Here is a 20,363-nt window from a genome sequence, read left to right on the forward strand (position 1 = left end):
AACAAATGAGTGAGAGTTTCCCCATGGTTCAGTATAGTTTAATAAGCAGGATCCATACACAGTTTGTTGATTCAATAGCTAAAACAAAACAAATAAAGACTTCATTTATATAATTTGATCTTTGCCGCTTTATCCAGTACAAATGGAAAGTAGCTTTATTGCGTTTATGGAGAACCAGACTTGAAGCTTAACCAGTGGCATAAGGCAGAATTAGATTGATTACACAACTTTTTACATGGGGGAATAATTTGTATTTGATAAGGTCACAAATAGGTAATGGGTAGGGGCTCATCAATGTGTGAGGTGATTAAGCACTCATACAAATAATACAATTGACATTTTCTTTTATATTTATTATTGGGTAAATGAAAGCATATGGATAAAAGTGTGCATTATTTTATCCCAGTAAGAAACTACTTCAGTCATTTAGTAATACTATTTCAATAAAGAAATATACCTTTATACTGTTGTTTATTATTTATGAAAAAGAAACAAAACAAAATAGCAACTGACTAAATTAATAGTTAAAGACATTGTGGTTAAAGACTAGCTCTGTGGTAGAAAAAAACTAAAAATATACAGATATAAATATAGCTTCCAAATTTGCTAGGTCCACATTTCTGCAATTGTTTTCTTTCTAAATCATGAATTCTCTGTGGGTTTTATTTTGAAATAGGTATTTCTGCTATAAGTCTGATAAATGATATTCCAACTCTAAAGAGCAAGTAACTAGAATGCCACATTTTTGACACATATTTTTGCAGCACAGAGGGGACTAAACTCTAAATGTCTCAGCTGTTAAAGGCCCCGTCAGACTTGCCCAAAATGAAGAACAGAAGGAGAAAGCTTTCCCTAAAGCAACTCATCAGATCTGTTTGGGCACAGGGACACTCTCTTAGAGCTTGTGTGGATAAGTTGCACTGAATAGTTCAAGGTTTTGCAGCTGCTTGGAATATTTGAGAAAAAGATATCTCTAAGTAATTGTCATGCATTTACATAGGCTGGACAAATTTGTTCTGTCCACCAAAGCTCTGATAATTTGTGGTCATATTATAATAATAACTAGAGGCCTAGTGCACGAATTCATGCACCTTGAAAGGAACTGTGGGCCATGAAGCTGTGGTGGGCACAGGGGCGGGTCTCGGCCCATCCTCCATGCCCCCGCCCAGCCCCTCATGCCACAGCCCCCAGTCCCCTGTCTGCCAACAGCCCTGCTCCCGCTGCTGCTACCACACGCTGATGGCACAAGCCCCACTAGGACCCACTGACAGTGCGGAGTGATCGGGACCAGCGCCGGATGCCAGCTGCAGGTGCGAGCGGGGCCAGTGCCGTCAGTGGGTGCAAGTGGGGCTGTCCTCAGCAGTGGGTGCCAGAGGTGGCTGCTAGCCCCGATCACCCATCAGGAGCAGGGAGAGGTGGAGAAGTCCTGAGGGGCTATCAGGGCTCGCAGCTGCCGCTCGCACCTGCTGTTGGAACCAAGTGATCAGGGCCGGAGCCAGGTGCCGGCAGTGGGTGTGAGTGGCAGCTCTGGTGACAGCAGTGGGTAGGAGCAGGGCCAGCGCTGACAACAGGTATAAGTGCTGGGCAAGACCGCAGCGCGTGGGAGCAAAGAATTTTCAGTAACCACTAGGGGCTTGCCCTGATGACAGTGATTGGTGCCCTGATGACAGTGATTGGTGCCCTGCCTTGGTCTGGCAGCCCCACTCACCTGCTCCACCATCCTGCTGCGGCCGATGCCCACCATGGTTCGCACGTGTGCCCCCTGGTGGTCAGCGCATGTCATAGTGACCGGTTGTTTGGTTGTTTGGTTGTTTGGTTGTTCTGCCGTTTGGTCTATTTGTATATTAGCCTTTTATTATATAGGATGTCTGGTTTTTGAGTGCTCACTATGGGTCCAAAACTATCCTCTGCATTTTCTACATATAGTGTCATTGAATGTTCATGCTTCTGATGTTAGGGGACCAGCTTATGAAGTTTATGTCAGTTTTTTTGTAGTACAAAAGTTTGTTGAGCTGTCTTCTACATTATAAGCTTGACAAGTCCTTACTTTTTTTTTGCTTATCTGATTGTTGGTTGTTGAATCTAGGGGATTCTTTGATTACTTCAATACAGGCAGCAGTGATCACTTCCATAAACAAATTGTTAGACATAGAACACATGTATAAATAGGTAGCATCTTCTAATTTACTGATTGTTGGTAGACTAGAAACAAGCCACTGAGTGAATAAACTTAAGTCAAACAATTGGAAGCAGGGCACTGTGGTATGTTACATAGCAGTTTCTAATAAAATGAACTGATTGACATATTTGCATATGGTTGGAAAGTGAAGAATTCTAAAACATGGTACTTTTATACATTTATCCTTTTATTATCCTAAAGTAACATAGATAAGAAAGATAATTTTATCGGAGTTAATGTATTTGTCTATTGTTTGTTTTATGATTGAATCCTGTTTACTTACCTAGTATTACCTCCTACCACATAAAATCTACATACTCTTATTATCAAATGACTTGCAGGTTTCTGACCAAATTAAGGCCTTTCAAAATTCTGTGCCTTAGCCTATGCTGTTCCCTCTGCCTGGAATGCCCTTCCATCTTCACTTGTATAAACCCTTTTCATTCTTCAGGACTTCATTTAAATACCACCTTTCCAAGTAAGCATTACCTGATTTGTTCTGCACTACCGAACCCCGCTTCTTCTGGGTTGCACAGCACCCTGAGCATAACTCTGTCACCTTCTGTAATACGTGGTATTATACTTTTCTGTTTACTTGCCAGCTGCACTAGGTTGTGACTCTTTGTAAGCATGGTCTGTCTTTTTGGGCTTATTTCTGTTTTTCTGCACCTCACCAAGTCTATACAGTATATGAACTTAATGATCAATTGTGACTTGAAGGAGTGAATACATTCATATAAATCATGCATATCAGTATTTTGTTACTTCCCCAACACACACACACACACACACACACACACACACACATTCTCACTACATTCTGGTAGTGCAGACTTCAAAAAGCCTCGTCTGTGGTTTTGTTTTAATTCCTGAAGCTCAAGGTCATGACCTCGCAGAGTGACTACTATAAGAACGCACATTCATGTTAAGTCCCGTTGTTCTTGCCAAGTTACACCTTTTCTACTGAAATTTCAGGGAGGTTTTATATCAGCACCATGGGAATGCTTTCATATTAAACAGGAATGTGGAAGCATGAAGAGAAGTAAAGAATCAGGTCCAGACAACACAACAGATATTGAGCTGGAAGCCTGAGCTATGAAAGGAACACCTCTACCCACTGCAGAATATGACTTCAGGTCAAGGGGAGATGGTGTCTGGCTTCCACTCTCCATTTGCTTGTCGCATCCTCTCTGTGCTTATCACTTAATTCCCTTTTATAGGACATGGGAGGCAGACATGTATTACTAGGGAGCAAGCTTTTACAACTATGATTTCATTCCATATTGTAGTTTCTCTCAAAATGGTTTGTTTTCTTCTCATTTACGTGTTATTATACACAATCAGATAATTCAGAAAGACTGTCCACACCTTTGTCCCCAGACCCCCAGCCATACAATGCAGTGTGACAACCAAGAGAATCGGAGCCATGCTGGGCTCTGGACTAGACAAAGGCACAAATCCCATCTGGGTCTCCTTCAAAGCAAGCTGCTGTTTGCAACAAGCTACCAGATGGTGGTGAAAAAGTTCTTACCTGTTTACTTAATGGGTGACTGGCCTCTTTGCTTTTATTTAGCCATCTGTTCTGGTCTATGTCCCTTTAACTTGTAAGATCCATCACCTCATTTAAGCTGTTACCTTGACACATTGCAATGTTGTGGACATAATGCTTCTACAGAGGTGCAAATTAACATGGGTTTTCATGATTAGAAGGTTAAATGGGGTAAGGCTGTGGTAGTTAGTGGTGAGATAAGGGGTTTTGAAGAGGAAGAACACAAGGGAATTTCACACAATAGAAAAATTAGGCTGGTTAGACAGAGGGATGGAATTTTTACAAATTACAGAGGCTGAGTAAGAGCAAAAATTCCCTTTGGGTGTCTCTGATTTGTGGGGGCTTATCTTCTGGCCAGAGAGACACTATGACCATGGGCCCAGAGAGGATAAGGGGCTAGCTTTGGATTTCTTTTCTCCTTTTGGGACATTCTGTAAAGAGCAAAAAGAAACTGATTACACCAAGAAGTGGTAATCTAGAACCACAGCAACAACCTCAAACATATTTAGTCATTCCCAGAAAGATATTTGGTTTCCCTTAAGTTTGAAGAAGAATCAGGGGCCAGGCCCAACTTCATGGAGGAACAGTTTGTGTGTCTTCGCCCTGGATTTGAAATCAGAGTTCCAACCTTGACCTTAGCCTGACTCCTTGACAGTTCCATCCAGATCACCAACCAGGCTCTGAACACCAGGACTTAGGAAGCCCAGGGCTCTGTCTTCTTATTGTATCAGTTCTGGCTCTACCCACACTGGTATCCCCTGAAATAACCAGTATTATTACAGTTACTGAGACTCAAAATATTGGGCATCTCTGAATTTTCTGTCTGCCAATTCTATCCAACCAGTAACCAAGTTCTCTGCCTTTTACCTACATTGAGTTTTTTATGTCTTTTCCCACCTTTTTATTCCCCCTGCCACTGCTCTAGTTTTCCATCCCTCATTACCTCTATCCTAGCCAATTGGAATAACCTCCTAAGTAGCTCCAACTTTTAGTCTTTTCCTGCTCAAAGCATCTTAAATACTGAGGTTTGATAGTAACTTATAACAGTCACCTTAAAAAATTAAACAGAAGCCTCCTTTGGTTTACTATCACCTAGCAAATTCAGTGAATTTCTCAGCTTGGTATCCAAGGCAGTCCCTAGAGTTATCACTTGTGTTTCCAGCATTTTCTAGTTCTCTGTGCCCCAGTAAAACAAAGTGGCATGTGGTTAGAAATAACCCCATGTTTCCTTGCCTCTTTGCTCTGTTCCTTCCTCCTAGAAAGCCCTGGAGGATATTTTAGTAAGCTCAGGCTCAAATACATCTCTGCTTTCCCCAATCAGATGCAGTTGCTCCTGGTCTTGTTCCGTAGCAGCACATTTCGGGGGATATTCGTATGCTGCTTGCACGCATTTGTTCCTGCCCTATTGTTAGCTTTTCATGTCTTACTTGTTCATATCTTATAGCACAGGTTAAAGTTTCCTTTGCATAGAGGGTGCTAGATAAAGACACAGGATAATGATTGATAGTGGGACTTTGTCTGTAAGAATGCAAAAAACTTACCCATTCATTCATTCATTCACTCAAGCGTTTGTTGGGTGTCTATTAGTATAGTATGTAAGGTACTTGGAAACAGAGATCAGTATGACATAGTATATCCCAGTTCTCCAAGAACTCACAATTACATGGAGGGAAAGTCACATAAATAATTGTACAATGAAAAGTGTGCAATTAAAGTGCCTTCAAAGTATGGGAGTAGCAGGACTTCTTACTTTGAGTAGGGTAAATATGTTGGGGATGAAGAGATGATGGTGAGAAGGAAACTGAGCAGTTAACAAGGACTTCCCATGGTTGGGAATGTCTCTTTTGGATTTGAAAATTGAATAGGAGTTGTCAAGGAAGATAGACAGGTAAGAAAGGGTAGGAATGGAATGGAAAGATAACCCAAGAAAGCTGCTTCGCTTACTCTCAGAGGCTTAGCACACTAAGGCAAACTAGTCACCAAATAATTATTTTCTGTTTCCAGATAAAAATATCCTAAATGACAACATCCTTTGATACCTGTGAAGGAGAAAGGGAGAGTAATAAAGGAACCTCTGTAACTGCTTTTGGTTGAAAGTCATTCATTCCTTCTCTCTCTCTCTCTCTCTTTTTTAAAAATGTTTTGTAGAGAAAGTCTGTGATTGCAGTGAGCTTCATAGCAGCGTTTCTCTTCCTGCTGATTGTGCGCCTTGTAAATGAAGTGAATTTCCCATTGCTGCTAAACTGCTTTGGACAACCTGGTACAAAATGGATTCCATTCTCCTATACATACAGGCGGCCCCTTCGAACGCACTATGGATACATAAATGTGAGGACACAAGAGGTAAGACCTCAGAGGGTTATCTGGGATTCGAGGGTATCCATGGTAACAGATTTTCTTTAGGAGCAAGATGCTTTCCAGTCACTGAACTGGCTTTTGCTGCCCCACTGAGCTTCTCTGGGGCCCTGACATTTTCTCTGTTCTCATTGTTAGATGGTTACTGACACACGTCTAAAGTCTGCTGGCCCTTCTGATTCACTGGCTTCATGTGGTGTTGAGGAAGCAATTACCTGTTTTCCTGGTGGTTTGTGGCATAACATACACATCTTTCCATTTATTAACTCTGATAAGCAGTGACCAGCTAGAGAAGTAGCTGGTTTTATTTCCTGGGGGTCAACTGGTTGGGGACAGCTCTTTGTAGAATTGCAGAAGAGCATTTATACTTTTGAAAACACTAATTCTAAGACCTGGTGCTAGAAAAAGGCCAAGCTGATTTCAAATTCTCCATGGCTGCAGAGAAAATGGTATTTAAAGAGTTTTCAGATTTAAAGGGCTTAAAATCACTTCAATCCTGTAATCTCTGAACCTTCAAGTCTTTGTAGCCAAAGAGACTGGAGGCATATTGAAAGCGGGGAAGTGCACACTAGACTAGCACTTTCGCAAGCAAGGATTCGTATCGTGGAGTGAAGAAAAAAGTAATGAACCTCACAAAATGTGAAACGTGCACAGACGTGATTAATAAAAGTGTTACCTCTGTTTGTTTCTATGTAGTGGGGTGAATGTGAGGTTAATATTCATAGATGCAAAGTCCGCATTTGAAGTTGTTGGTAACAAAGGTACAAGTTGTCTGTGTGTCTACATCCCAGAGAAGAGTTTTGGATCAGATCCCATTGAAGGGTCATTTTATGAAGATACTAGAGAGGAAAGTTACGCACAGCACAGAATGCTACTCCTGTTCTGAGTTATTCTTCGCATCCAGGGAGGAGGTGAGGGCTGGCTTCGTACATCCCCTCTTGTAGGCAATATCATACCTGAGTCTTTGCATCTGGTTAATTTGATTTTTTGAAAACAGTTTCTGTATCTGCAGGATTTACAAGCTATTTATTAGACCTTTATAGTTAGAAAGAAAAAGGCACCATTAATGACACATAAATTCTTAGGAGCCTTGCTTGATGTTTATCCTTTAAATGGTTTCAAATTAATTTTTTTAAAAAGGGTCCGTGGCTTGAATTTGTTGCATGTCCTATTAATTGATTTCCTGTATAAAAATGATCTCAGAGAATAGTTTGTCTCACTCTTGTCTTTGTTACTTTTATTTCTGGCTGTCAATTAGTATTCTATAACTCTACTAGATCGTGTTAACCACTTCACAAGGACCTGTCACAGGCAGAAACACGCGCCTGAAGTTTTTCACAAATTCCTCTCAGGAGGGAAATCCCACCTCAAATCAAGGACCCTTTCATTTGTTTAAATATTAATGGATTGGATTTTGAAGTATTAAGGGAAAAACTGATGTATGGAGGCTGTTATTAAATTAGTCATATTAGCTAAGCTACCTTTGATATTCTTTTGGTGTAATTTTTAATATGACTTTACACAGGATATTGATAATTATTTTGACCCTACAGAGGCTATTTTTTGGAAGGAAACATAATTACTGCAGAGAGTTTTGTTTGTTTGTTTGGTATTTTTAGGCTTCAAAAGCACACAGGCATGGCTTGAGTGAAGATAGGGCTAACCATATCAACTAGCAAAGTTATTATGAGGATTAAATAGGGCAAAGTGCATGAGGTGCCCAGTTCCTAGCTGATGTTCAATGAATGAAGATTTTTTGTTTTGTTTTGTTTTTTACTTCTCTTATACTTACCAGTTATGACTTGAAGTTCTCAGTATGAATAAACACTAAAATACCACAGTCCAGAATAACAAACTTTGCATTTAAATTTTAAAGACTTTGAATTCAGGGCAAGTAATTAGAAATCAGGGTTTTGCAGCTTAAAACCACAATGAGAAGAGAAAAAAAAAGCATATTACTGCACACTAAATATCAAATTGGCAAAAAAATTAAGAATCTGATAATACCAAGTGTTGATGAAGGTGTGGAACAAAAAGAACTCTTATACACTAGTAGGTAGAGTATAAACTGGAACAACCATTTTGGAAAAAACAGCTTCCTATTATCCTGTAAAGTTGAAGATCTACATAACCCATGCCCCAGCATTTCCAGTCATTGATATATTCACATGGCATGCATGGACAGCAGGTACTGCAGCATTGTTCATGATCACAAGAATCTGGAAACAACCCAGATGTCTATCAGTAGGAGAGTGGGTGAAAATTGTGCTACATGCACTAAAGTACTATACAGCAATAAAAAATGGAGCATGTGACAACATGAATAAGTCTTACACAAACATAGTTTTGAGCAAAAGATCCTATATAATAAAAGGCTAATATGCAAATTGTCCCCCTGACTGGGAGTTCGACCGGGAGTTTGACCAGGGGACATGGCCAGCCAGCCAACCGCCTGTGGCCCCTCCCCCAGCCATCCCCGTTCCCATCCCCAATCTCCCCCTCCCCCACCCTGATCAGGGGTGGGGCCGGTTGGCCAACCTCCCACATCCCCTCCCCCTGGCTAGCCTGGCCCAATCGGCCCTGATTGGGGCGGGCCAGCCGGACCCCACCAGTGCATGAATTCGTGCACCGGGCCTCTAGTGCAAGAATAAGATAATGCACACAGAATGATTCCTTTATAGATCAGAGGAAGAGGCAAAACTAAATGATGTTGCTTAGGTGCATACATATAAGGTGCAACTAAAAAGAAACAAAAAGTAACGAAATTATTATCATACAATTGAGAAGAGCAGTTACTCTGAGAAAAATGTGTGGTTTGTGAGCAGTGTGTGTTCCTGGGACACCAACAAAGATGCTACCTCTTGATCCAGTTGAAAGTGACATGGGTGTTCACATTCTAAATATTTTTTTAAGTATCCATTCATGTTGTATGCACTTTTCTGCATTTCTATTTTATAATGAAAATTGCAAAATATATTCTGAGCCCAGTAGGATATTTATCGACCAGGGATTACACAAAGCATTTCACCTTATTTAACAGTAAGAAATAACTAAAGAGAAGCAATGAGGCATTAAGCTAGCTAAAACAAACTAGACATATTTACAATTGGCAATTTCATGTTATGCAAAAAACTAGTAGATATGCAGGTAACTTATTCTTGTAGTCTATGCATGATAGAAAGGCCCCATATAACATGAGTGAAGGGGATGAGCAGGAAATTTTGCATGGGAGTTGGAAAACAGCACAATACCTAAACAAAATGATGGATTTTCCTCCATCTCAAACGCCTCTAGGTTACATTGACAGGGAAGCAAAATTTATTTGCAGGCTCTCTACCTTCCTCTTCATTGATTTCATCTTTTCTTCTCACAGTTCCAACCCCCACCATCCCTATGTCTGTACTTCATTTGTACTCAAATGCTCTGTGCATTGGTTCTCACCAAATAATGGCTTCAGGTGCAACCCTACCCAGAGATAGCTGCATTAGATAAGATTCTGGAGGAAAAGGTCTTCAAGAACCAAAATAATACAGCTAAAATGATAGGTGGTGGATTGGATATTTGGAGAAAATGGCTTCAATGGGGCCCCTCAAAGCTTGCTCCAAAAGCAGCCTATGTCCCTATTCATTCTATTCTCACCCAGAGAAGGGTCAATAGCTGTGGCCGAGCTGAGCCAGGTGAGCACCGAGCTCATCTACTTACTTTAAGATCTTGTTTCTCAAGGTTTCCTCAGAAGTTTTTCAGAAGAAAGCACATGCTTACTAGAAACCAGCAGACTTGCAAGAAATATTTTAAACAGGTAGACATATGAGCAATGATTTCTAGATCTAGAGTATCTGCAAACACAATCATTGTTGATGATAGTTTTATTGGCTGATGCTTCAGCTAGGCCAGACATTGCTGTCACTAGACAAAGATTTTTATGAGTGGAAACATTTATGAGAAAAAAAATGTCTCTCCACTACTGTCAAATGCAAGGTGGGGATGGGAGTGGCTGAATTAGGTTGAAGATTTAGTAGACACAGTGGAGAGCTGGGTTGCTTAGGAGCAAAATCTGATTCTCTGGTTATTTTATTTTATTTTTTTAAATGAGTTCTGGTCCCTTTGGCTTGGCCCAAGTGGAAGTATAGGCAATCTCATGAATCTGTGACAGTCTGCCCTGAAGGCCTCACATTTAGTAAATTATACCCAGTTCAAGCTCAGCTTCATTTTATCAATTCACCCAGTTTTTGAATGATCTGTTCCTAAGGAAAGTACAAAAAGTAAAAGATAAGGAACACAGGAAAGATAAACCTGGGATTTGCTTATATTTTACATTGTTAGAATATTGTTTTCCTAATCCAGACCCATACAAAGGAATATGTTGTGAAAATCATGAGGACTATGATAGAAATAATTGAGCACTCAGATAGAAATAATTAGAATAGAAGGAATTAAATACTCCTCCCACTCTATAATAACCACATATACCATGCATGCAGTTGGTGATTGGCTCCCATCTTTTGTCCTGTCTCCTTCCCTTTCTCAGCCAGTGTGAGCTAAGGTTCTTATATTGGCGGAGGGGAGGTACTGAGAATCAGGGAAGCAAAATGAGTGCCAACTAACAGGATGAGTGCTGGTATCCTGAATTTTGCTGGCCGCAGAATTCCTCATCAATTCTATGTTTGAGCCAACAACGCACAAGGCAGTGCCAACCCAAAATTTGGACCAGAAGTGATTTAGATTTTGCAAGAGGTCCTATATTTCCCTTTGCTCCCCACCCCCATTAATTTTCTGGCCCACTAGCTTAGCTGCTCAGACTTGCCCTGCCAGGTCATTACTGTATTAATAATGCAACCCTCCATTTAAACAGGATTACATTTAGGGGACCCCACCTATAACATTAGGGCAGAATCACTGTATTATTTGTTGACCTTTGACATAGTACAAAACATAACCCCATATGTGTTTGGAAAACGAAATCTCTGCTTAGCAATATTTTGTGAACTCTGCTTTCTCCTTAATGCAAATTTTAATGGTTCATTTTGAATTAATTAATTATAGTGGATAGGGAACATATAAACTACTAAGGTACTGCAGGACTTTGTTGAAGGTAATCATTGTTTCTGCCTGTTGTGATCATGGCAGATTTTGAGGGAAAAGAAGAAAATGTACTTCAGGCTAGATTTTGTTTGTAGTTTCCAGATATGGAATCAGTTTTCCTGTCATTTTTTTTGTTGTTGCCGGTGCTGGGTGACCTGGTGTGAAGATAATTCTCTGAGCAAATAACCTGCAACTCATTTGCATGAACTACTAGATAAGAGAATGAAACTCTGACAATCAATAGAATGCCACGTGCAGATGTTTCTGCTGATCAGTGAGGATAACAGATGTCTCCCTCATATCTGATAAGAGAATCTTAGTATGCCAGCGCTGCAGAGGTTCTCTGGTATTTGGGGAAGAGTGACCTTTTGGATGGTCTTCAAATGTGCTAAGTGAAAACACACAAGATTTCCCGAACATAGCAATCAAGTTGTAGGGCGGCATATTGATTTGCTTAATAATTTAATGAGGCCAAAACAGACCTCTTCAAAAATGAGAATGTTTTGAAGTAGACTAAATAAGAATACTTAAGATCAGTTGCTATGACAGACAGGCTGCATAAGCCTAATTAAAGATGTGCATAACATATTGATGTTACAATAGATTTTCCCAAGTTGTGGTTATAGCAACAATTAAGGAACAGAGCTGACTTTCTTGGCAATAAAAGCACACACTCCATGCAATCAAACAAATGTCCACATGTAGCTAAGCTGACATGAATATATATATATATATTTGAGAATATAGGCTTTGGATTTTATATAAGTCTATTGAGAACAATTATATGCAAATATGTTTCAAAAGCTTAAAAATAATCAATGTCATTGTTAATTAAAAGCTGAATATTCACATTTGTATAATCATAAAGCAAAAGAAATTTCAACTGTTAAATTGTTATAGAAAAGAAAACAACTACATGAACATCTAAAGATTACTTATTTGGTATGTGCATATTGGCTTAATCATTTTTAAGATCATTTATCCTTTTCCTAAGTATGAGGGCACATATTTGCTGAGTGGAGACAAGATTATGTTTCTCAGTCTGATTGTGAAACAGCAACTCCAAACAAAGGCCATTATCTCAAGACAATCTATGCTCTGCTGGCAAATGAAAGGGTCAGGCATCCCTGTGGCTTAAAACAGTTTCAGAAAGCATTCTTGGGAGAGGTGAGGCATGTAGTAGGAGAAGGATTTGGATAGGATAGAAAGAGAAGAAAAACATAGAGTTGGACGTGTAGGAGGGCTTTAATTGTCCCCTGTTCCCTCCTAAGTTCTTTGACTGGTCTCGCAATTAAATTGACATGAGACAGACTACCAAGAGAAAAACAAGTTTGATTTCATGCAGGACCCCTACAAAAATCTGAGATCCAAAAGGCAGCCAGGCACCTGAGGCTTCTATACTCCCCTGAGTGAAGAAAAAGAGTGGGGGGTCTGGGCTTCAAAGGAGAGGAGGGCAATTCATAAGAAGATAGGAAGAGCAGATGTTTGGTATAAGCATACACATGTTTGCCTTCCATGCAGATAGGTTTCTTAGATGAAAAAGTGACCTCTGGTAATAGCTCTCTTATAATGCACTTTTCCCATATAAAAGAGTAACTTCTACTCTGTTTTCAAAGTCTCTACTGTGTCTGCAGCTCAGAAGAATCCCCATGCTGAAGAGACACATCACAAGGTGGCACATTCTTTTTTTTTATTGATTTCAGAGAGAAAGGAAGGGAAAGGGAGAGAGAAATAGAAACATCAATGATGAGAGAGAATCACTGATCAGCTACCTCATGCAAGTCCTCTATTGGGGATTGAGCTGCAACCCAGGCATGACCTCCTGGTTCATAGGTTGATTCTCAACCACTGAACCACACCGGCCAGATGGAATGGCACATTCTGCCACCCTTCAGGGAAAAGAGCAAAAGCAAAAGTTCAGAACACACACTGTCCCTTCAGCACCTACCACTCCCAGCAGGCCATGGGTACTACATTAGAAGTCACAATCAGCTCCTGGCTGTGTTGGTAATCACCATGGCCTCACACTCCATCCATCCATTTCTTACCTCTCTCTGGTTCCATTACCCTTTGTCCTAATCTCTGGGCTCCTCATTTTGTTTAGCTAATTATCCAGTCTTAGAGAGACCTTACCTTGGTCCTACCAACCTGAAAACTATATAGGAAGCCAGGCCACTTATGTACCCCAACATGGAAGTGGCGCCCCATGCCCAAGGGGCCCAGGAGACATTACCACATGTCTGCATGATCCTCTGTCTTTCCAGAGAAGGAAATCAGACACATAGGGGGGCAATAAACGGGCTACTCTGATTGAAATGCAACTTACTCTGGGGTATAGAGGATAGAAAAGAATTCATTAGGTAATTATGATTTTGGAATGTGAATAGAATCACTGGAAAGGGAAAAGCCAACTCATACTTGCAAAACAGTAATACATATAATATATTCATGAATAACTATATCCATATTCATGCACTAATGTATAGAAATATACAGAAAATCCACCCATCCATATACACATATATGCAGCAATATATACATATACACATGCTCACAGAGTAATATATATTTTCTTAAATATAAACACACACTGTATTCTTATGTACTTCATTATATAATAAAACTAAAGGCCTGGTGCATGAATTCATGCATGGGTAGGATTCCTTGTGGACGCCTGCAGGGATTGGGGCCCCAGCTCGAGCCTCCAGGCTCACAGCCCCAGCTTGCACCCCCAGCCTCACAGCCCTGCGGCCCCACCTAGCACCCGCGTTGGCTTGGTGCTGCCCGCGCATCTGCTCCACCATCCTACCATGGTCCTGCTCTCATCGGGGCCCATCAGGGCTGGCATCACCTCCACTGTCACCGGCTGCCAGTGCCACATCACAGACAACCGCCATGTTTCATGCTGTCCCCCAGTGTTCAGTGCATATCATAGTGAACGGTCAAACTCCCATTCTAACAATTTGCATATTAGGCTTTTATTTTATAGGTCTAGAGGCCCGGTGCACAAAAATTTGTGCACTGGGGGGGGGGGGGCCCCTCAGCCCGGCCTGTGCCCTCTCATAGTCTGGGACCCGTCGGGGGATGACCACCTGCTGGTTTAGGCCTGCTCCCCGGGGGATTGGGCCTAAGCTGGCAATCAGACATCCCTCTGGCCGCCTGGCAGCCCTCGGGGGATGTCCCCTTGCCAGCGGGGAGCAGACCTAAGCTGCAGTCAGACATCCTTAGCGCTGCTGAGGAGGCAGGAGAGGCTCCCACCACCACCGCTGTACTAGCAGCCATCAGCCTGGCTTGTGGCTGAGCAGAGCTCCCCCATATGGGAGCGCACTGACCACCAGAGGGCAGCTCCTGCCTTGAGCGTCTGCCCCCTGGGGGTCAGTGTGTGTCATAGGGACCAGTCATTCCCAGTCTTTCTGCTGTTAGGGTCAGTTTGCAGATTACCCTTTTACTATATAGGATAGAGGCCTGGTGCATGGGTGGGGGCCGACTGGTTTGCCTTGAAAGGTGTCCTGGATCAGGGTGGGGATCCCGCTTGGGTGCCTGGCCAGCCTGGGGGAGGGGCTGATGGCTGTTTGCAGCTGGTCACACCCCATTCAGGGTGGGGGTCCCCACTGGGGGGCCTGGCCAGTCTGGGTGAGGGGCTGAGGGCCGTTTTCAGGCTGGCAGGCGACTGAAGCTCCCAGCCTCTCCTTTTTTTCTTTTTCTTTTTTATTCTGGGATTTATTTACCTTCTATAATTGAAACATTGTTGCCATCACTGGCGCTCCCAGCTCTGAGGCCGCGGCCGGCTGAAAGCAGGTATCTGGGGTTTGTTTAGCTTCTATAATTGAAACTTTGTTGCCTTCGGAGCTCAGAGCCGGGCCATGGTAGGCGGGGAACCTTGGCTTCCTCCATCACTGGAGCAAGGAAGCCTCCTGCTTGCTTCAGCTGCGTGGCTGCCGGCTGCCATCTTTGTTGGCAGTTAATTTGCATATCGCCCTGATTAGCCAATGGGAAGTGTAGTGGAGGTACGGTTAATTACCCTTTTTGTCTTTTATTAGAGAGGATGGTTAACGTGTAATTAGCCAGTTAGGTATATATAGTGCATCTTGTGCTTGCCTATTCTCCACCACCTCTTTATTACAGAAACAGTCCCTTCCCTCCTGACCAGAGGGGTGTGCAAAAGATTCAGGCTAGTGATTGGCTAAATGAGGGATTGGTCAAGAGGTAGATGCATGGCCCAAAATGGGCCATTCTGAACCCTTCCCAGATTTTATTGTTCTAAGTAATGCTGTGGGGAAAGATCCTCTTTTCTTTGGTAGTAGTGCGTTTTGAGATGTGCATCTCTGAGTGTCAGTGGCTGTGCTCCTTGGGGAGAATGAGACCAAAACATTGAGAGAGGCACTAGCCAGGGGCAGAGCTAAAGTGAGAGCCTGGACAATTCTCTAGTGCCAAGCCCAGCCGTTCTTGAAGGCATTCTACCTCCCCTGATCTGGGGAGATAAACCAGTGAATTCTTTTTTTATGTCTTCTAGTTTGAACTATATTTTGGTCACTTGCAACCAAATGAGTCCTAGCTGATATGTACATTATACGTTATAGTTATTTTACAACAACCACCGCAGAACATGCTGAAACTCATCTTTCAACAAGGTGCTGGCTGGGAGAGCCATCTTTCCAAATCCATACCTGAAAACTGCTGGGAAGCGGAGCAGGAGGTCACATCTGTCAGTCCATTGGTCGGCCCAGGTGTCCACAGAGATGTGTGCTCTATATCCTCCTGCTGAGGGACGTATGTGTAGGAAATGATCTTATCTTTTGAAAAAGGGAAGTAAAGGTCACACTTTTCCAAGGTCCTAAAGCCAGAAAATGGCTGGACAAGACTGATAACTACTGAATTTCTAATCCTACGCAAATGATAGATCACATGCTTTTCATTTTAATTATTCAGAAGAAATCTTTCCTATTGCTATGAGGCATCATCAGTCAAAATAGATTTTCACTTTACAAATCACATCTGTTATTGATGAAAGATCCATTATCATAGTTTCCAATGTTTCAATTGGTTCCCCCAGAAAATATAAGAGGACTTGATTCATTGCAGAACCTTAGGTAGAAAAATGCCCTTTTACTAACTGTCATCTTAATACACTTCACGGGAGCCTGTTAGACATTCAGATATCAAATTGCCTCACCTGAGATAAGCAAAGCAAAGCAAAACAGAGCACCCAACAAAGAGCACCCTGATTTGAGAGTTGAAAAAGATGAGAGAAGTAGCAGTCCCCCATGGTAAGAGTTTTTGTTCAGCATTCTCAAGTTCCAGTTAAATAACCTGACAGAGTAGGTAGAAAAGAAAACAAACCAAAAAAAAATTCACCAAGTGGCTGTTAGTATTAACCATGATTATTAGTCACCAAATACTTAATAAGTGCTCACTCTGTTCCAGATAAAGTATTAAGGCTCAGCAATGAACCCCACTTTAAAGAAAAATTAAAATTGGGGTTCACCAAGGAAGAGAATAAGACAGACTGGCTTGCAATTATCCTAGAAAATACCACCCAGGGGGCATAGACATTTCAGCATAACAGATTCATTATTTTGCTGTTAAGAATAGTAAACATTCAAGTAACTTCAATTAAACAATTGTATTCAATGTCTGGCCCATAATTTGCCACTAAGTAGATGGCATCAAATTGTGATTTCTCATTTCCCAGAGTAGACTTACAAAGGCTTACTTACAAATGAAAAATATTCATTAAAGACTTTTTTACCTCAAAATTAGCTATATGACTCCTATATCAAATGTTATCCCACAAGGCTTTGAAAATGGTATACCTGGTCAATCGAGTAATCTGGCTTATAGAAATTTTTAAGTAGTAAAAGGAAAATGAAATTGAGTTCTGATATGGCAATATAGTGGTCTAAGATAGCATGACAGTTGTCTTGCTGTATAATACCAGGGCCTGCTGGATAAGATAGGATGCGTTATTTAAGGCCCAGATGGCCTTGCACGAAAGAAGGGAAATCTTCAGGCACCAGCAACTGAGAAGGTATGGAAAGAGACGAAAGCATGAAAGCTGATAGTGTGGCTTCCTGGGGGTTTATCAGTATCCATCAAAACTGAGGGGATGGATAATATCAACCCTGCAGGACAGAAGGCAAGCCTGGGTTCAGCAGAAGCAGAGACTGAGATAAGCCCGTGCTGCCCCTCCCCCCAACCAATCAGACTGAAAGCTGGGACTTGACCATCTCTGCCCTAATAAAAGGCTAGGCTAGGAAACAAACAAGCAATCACATGAAAACTGGCACAGAGAACAGATAAGGAAGCTTATTTATATCTTTAGTCTTTGGATAACAAAAAATTACCCCTGGAAATTAATTTTAGACTTTGAGTAAAGCTGATTATCCTCCATAAGGTGGGTGGGTCTTATCTAATCAGTTGAAGGCCCAATAGAACCAAAATATATGTATTTTAACATATTCTTTTTAAAATTCTTTTTTTTTTAATGATGGAAACAGCTCTGGAGTATTTCACAGGTAATATTGCTTAAAAACTAAAGTACTTAATTCTAGTAATTTTTTTTGTAATAAATGCAATACATACTCATTGTAGAAAAACTGGAAAACACGTTTAAAGAAAAGGTCACCTAAAATGTACCACTCAAATATAGCCCAGGATACTTAATATCTTTAGCTATTTTCTCCAAACCTTCTTTCTCTGTCTACATTTAGAGTTGACATAATCCTCTACATATGCTTCTCTATCTCACTTATTACCATTTAACATTATGAAAAAATGTTCTGTACTTTAGGACAAAAAAGTATTTTCTTCTTTGCAATTACAAAGCATTGCCTAGTGCCCAGCATTTAGTGGATTCAACAAGTGTGATCCAATGAACTTTCTGACTTGAACTGACAACCCCTTCCTGAAACCACTTAATGGAACTTGCTGACCAACGCAATTTCAGTATCTTCTGTTGCCCTTACAGGACAACTAAAATCACTGGCAAAGAGTCACCGATCTCCGGCCTTCGAAAATTAGTTAAATCAGTAAAATAGTATGCAGTCTGTAAGGACTAAAAGAGATAATGACATGTGTAGTGCTTAAGCACACAAGTTCACTATCCCTTATCCCAAATCCTTTGGGCCAGTTACAGTTTGGAATTTGGAATTCTTCCATTGGGGATGAGGATAGAGCAGATGAGCAGTATATTATGAAACACCACAACTGGCTAGAGGGCAACACATTGCAATCAAACAGTAATAGCGAAGCATTTTTATAGCAAGTCATGTGAATAACAACAATAAGTAGCCCCTCTCCTTGAGCTTTACAAGTGTTCATGGTGCATTATAAGAATCCCTTGTGTCTGGGTTGTGGAAACACCCTCCAGAGGAGTTTCAATCCTTTCAGCTCTAGCTGGGGACCAAATTTTTGGTTGATTTCCCAGCTTGCAGGGTTCCTAGAAAATGCAAGTAGTAAAATTCAAGCTGACCACTAGGGTCCAGAAAACAACTTCATAGACAACCTCCAGAATAATGTTTGACCAAACATTATTTGTCAACTTTGGCCTGGCCAAGTTGACAAATAAATGAACCATGGCAGTGTATAAGGCTTTTAATGAATCATTGAAATGTTCTCACAAGTAATCTCTAGGTTATGTAAAGTCATTTTCCCATATTGTAGATGAGGAAATTGAGACTAGGACAGGTTATACAACTCGTTCCAAGTCATACTTACTCAAAATGGCAGGACTAAATCTTGAAATCCAGATGTCAGAGCCCCAGATTTTAGTCATATGGTCAAATAAAGAGTACCCAATGTGTTGACACGTTGTTTTCTATACTGGCCCTGCTTCCTTTGCACAGTTAAACTGCCTGTATCTCTATATGTAATTTAATCTTGATGGCTTTTGGTGAGTTGGGTGCCAAATATTAGAGTTGAGATTTTACTTAGTGCTTGTTATGAGCTGCTCTAAGTCAATGATCTTGTTGCAGCCCACATCTGGACAGAGTACAATCATGCAGCTCCCACCATGACTTTTTACTCTATTGTACTGATAGACATAACAAGTGAAGCATTACCATTCTTGCTATATTGTTGATGAACTGACTTCATGTTTCTCTCTTTGCATTTTTCAAAAGATACAGTGCTTTTTAGGGGTTACTTAAGCCATGTTCCAAAAGCAGAATGGTTGATTACTGTGTTTCATCCCTGGCTGCCCTGTATTCTTGAAATCATATGTACTTTCAGATAGGATGTGTTGAGGACAGCCTTTCAGAAGGAAATGTTGACTTTCCCAGATTAAAGAACAGAATAAAATACAGTCTCTTGATTTTAAATTAGGTAAAAATTAGTATTTTTTGTCAGAAATCCACTGAGACAGAGTTTTAGGTGCTGAGCTATGTGCCAAATAGCCCTTGTGTTGTTGTTCTTGTTAATCCTCACCCAAGGTTATTTTCCCATTGATTTTTAGAGAGAGTGGAAGGGAGGGGGAGAGACACACAGAGAAAGAAACATTGATATGAGAAAGACACATTCATTGGTTGCCCCCAGCACCAGGGCAGGGCATCGAGCCTGCAACCAAGGTATGTGCCCTTGACAGGACTCAAACCCAGGACCCTCCAGTTCTCAGGCCGATGCTCTAGCCACTGAGCCAAACTGGCTAGGGTTTGTGTTTCTTTCTTGAACATCTTCTTCAAAGAAACAGCTGTCTTTGATATCTCTGGGAGCCACATGAATATGACTTGGCTCCAATTGCCCTCATCATCTTCAGAGTTTATTTATTTATTTAGTGCACGGGTCTGTGATCATTTTGCTCATTTACTTCTCGAAACTGGCATGATCGTTGTAAATCTCCTTTTCATTAAATAACCCGCTCTCAGGCCGTTGTTATTATTCCAATTTAGAGTTTTGGAATGGAGTCACCTAATAGGAGGTCAATCAGCCCTCCGGTGAGTGGTGTGCTTGTGTTAAAAATTCTTATGCTGACGAAAGCACAGGAATCATGGCAACGGAATAATAGTCACCATCCGAGCCACCTTGACATTTTCCTGCTAGTAGGAAGCTTTCTTTTTTTATTTTTTGCTTTTAACATAGAAGAATGCATTTTAAATTCTGTAGCCTACATAATCATGCCCATGAGCTTTCTCTTTTCAATGCATCTTGCCCCCATCACTAGTTTTCTCTGTAAGTGATGTTAAGTATGCAGAAAGCCAATTA

General features: G+C 41.1%; 1 protein-coding gene across 3 annotated transcripts in view; it reads left to right on the forward strand.

Moving 5' to 3' along the window:
* ST6GALNAC3 (ST6 (alpha-N-acetyl-neuraminyl-2,3-beta-galactosyl-1,3)-N-acetylgalactosaminide alpha-2,6-sialyltransferase 3) overlaps positions 1–20,363 on the forward strand; it is a 524,877-nt gene that overhangs the window by 215,820 nt on the left and 288,694 nt on the right. For all 3 annotated transcript variants that reach the window (XM_005871928.2, XM_014544356.1, XM_014544357.1), the window contains exon 2: positions 5,877–6,071. In XM_005871928.2, the coding sequence (XP_005871990.1) occupies positions 5,877–6,071 (195 nt within the window). The remainder of the gene's footprint in view (positions 1–5,876; positions 6,072–20,363) is intronic.

The sequence above is a fragment of the Myotis brandtii genome, unplaced genomic scaffold, assembly GCF_000412655.1.
Source record: "Myotis brandtii unplaced genomic scaffold, ASM41265v1 scaffold36, whole genome shotgun sequence".
Lineage (NCBI taxonomy): Eukaryota > Metazoa > Chordata > Mammalia > Chiroptera > Vespertilionidae > Myotis > Myotis brandtii.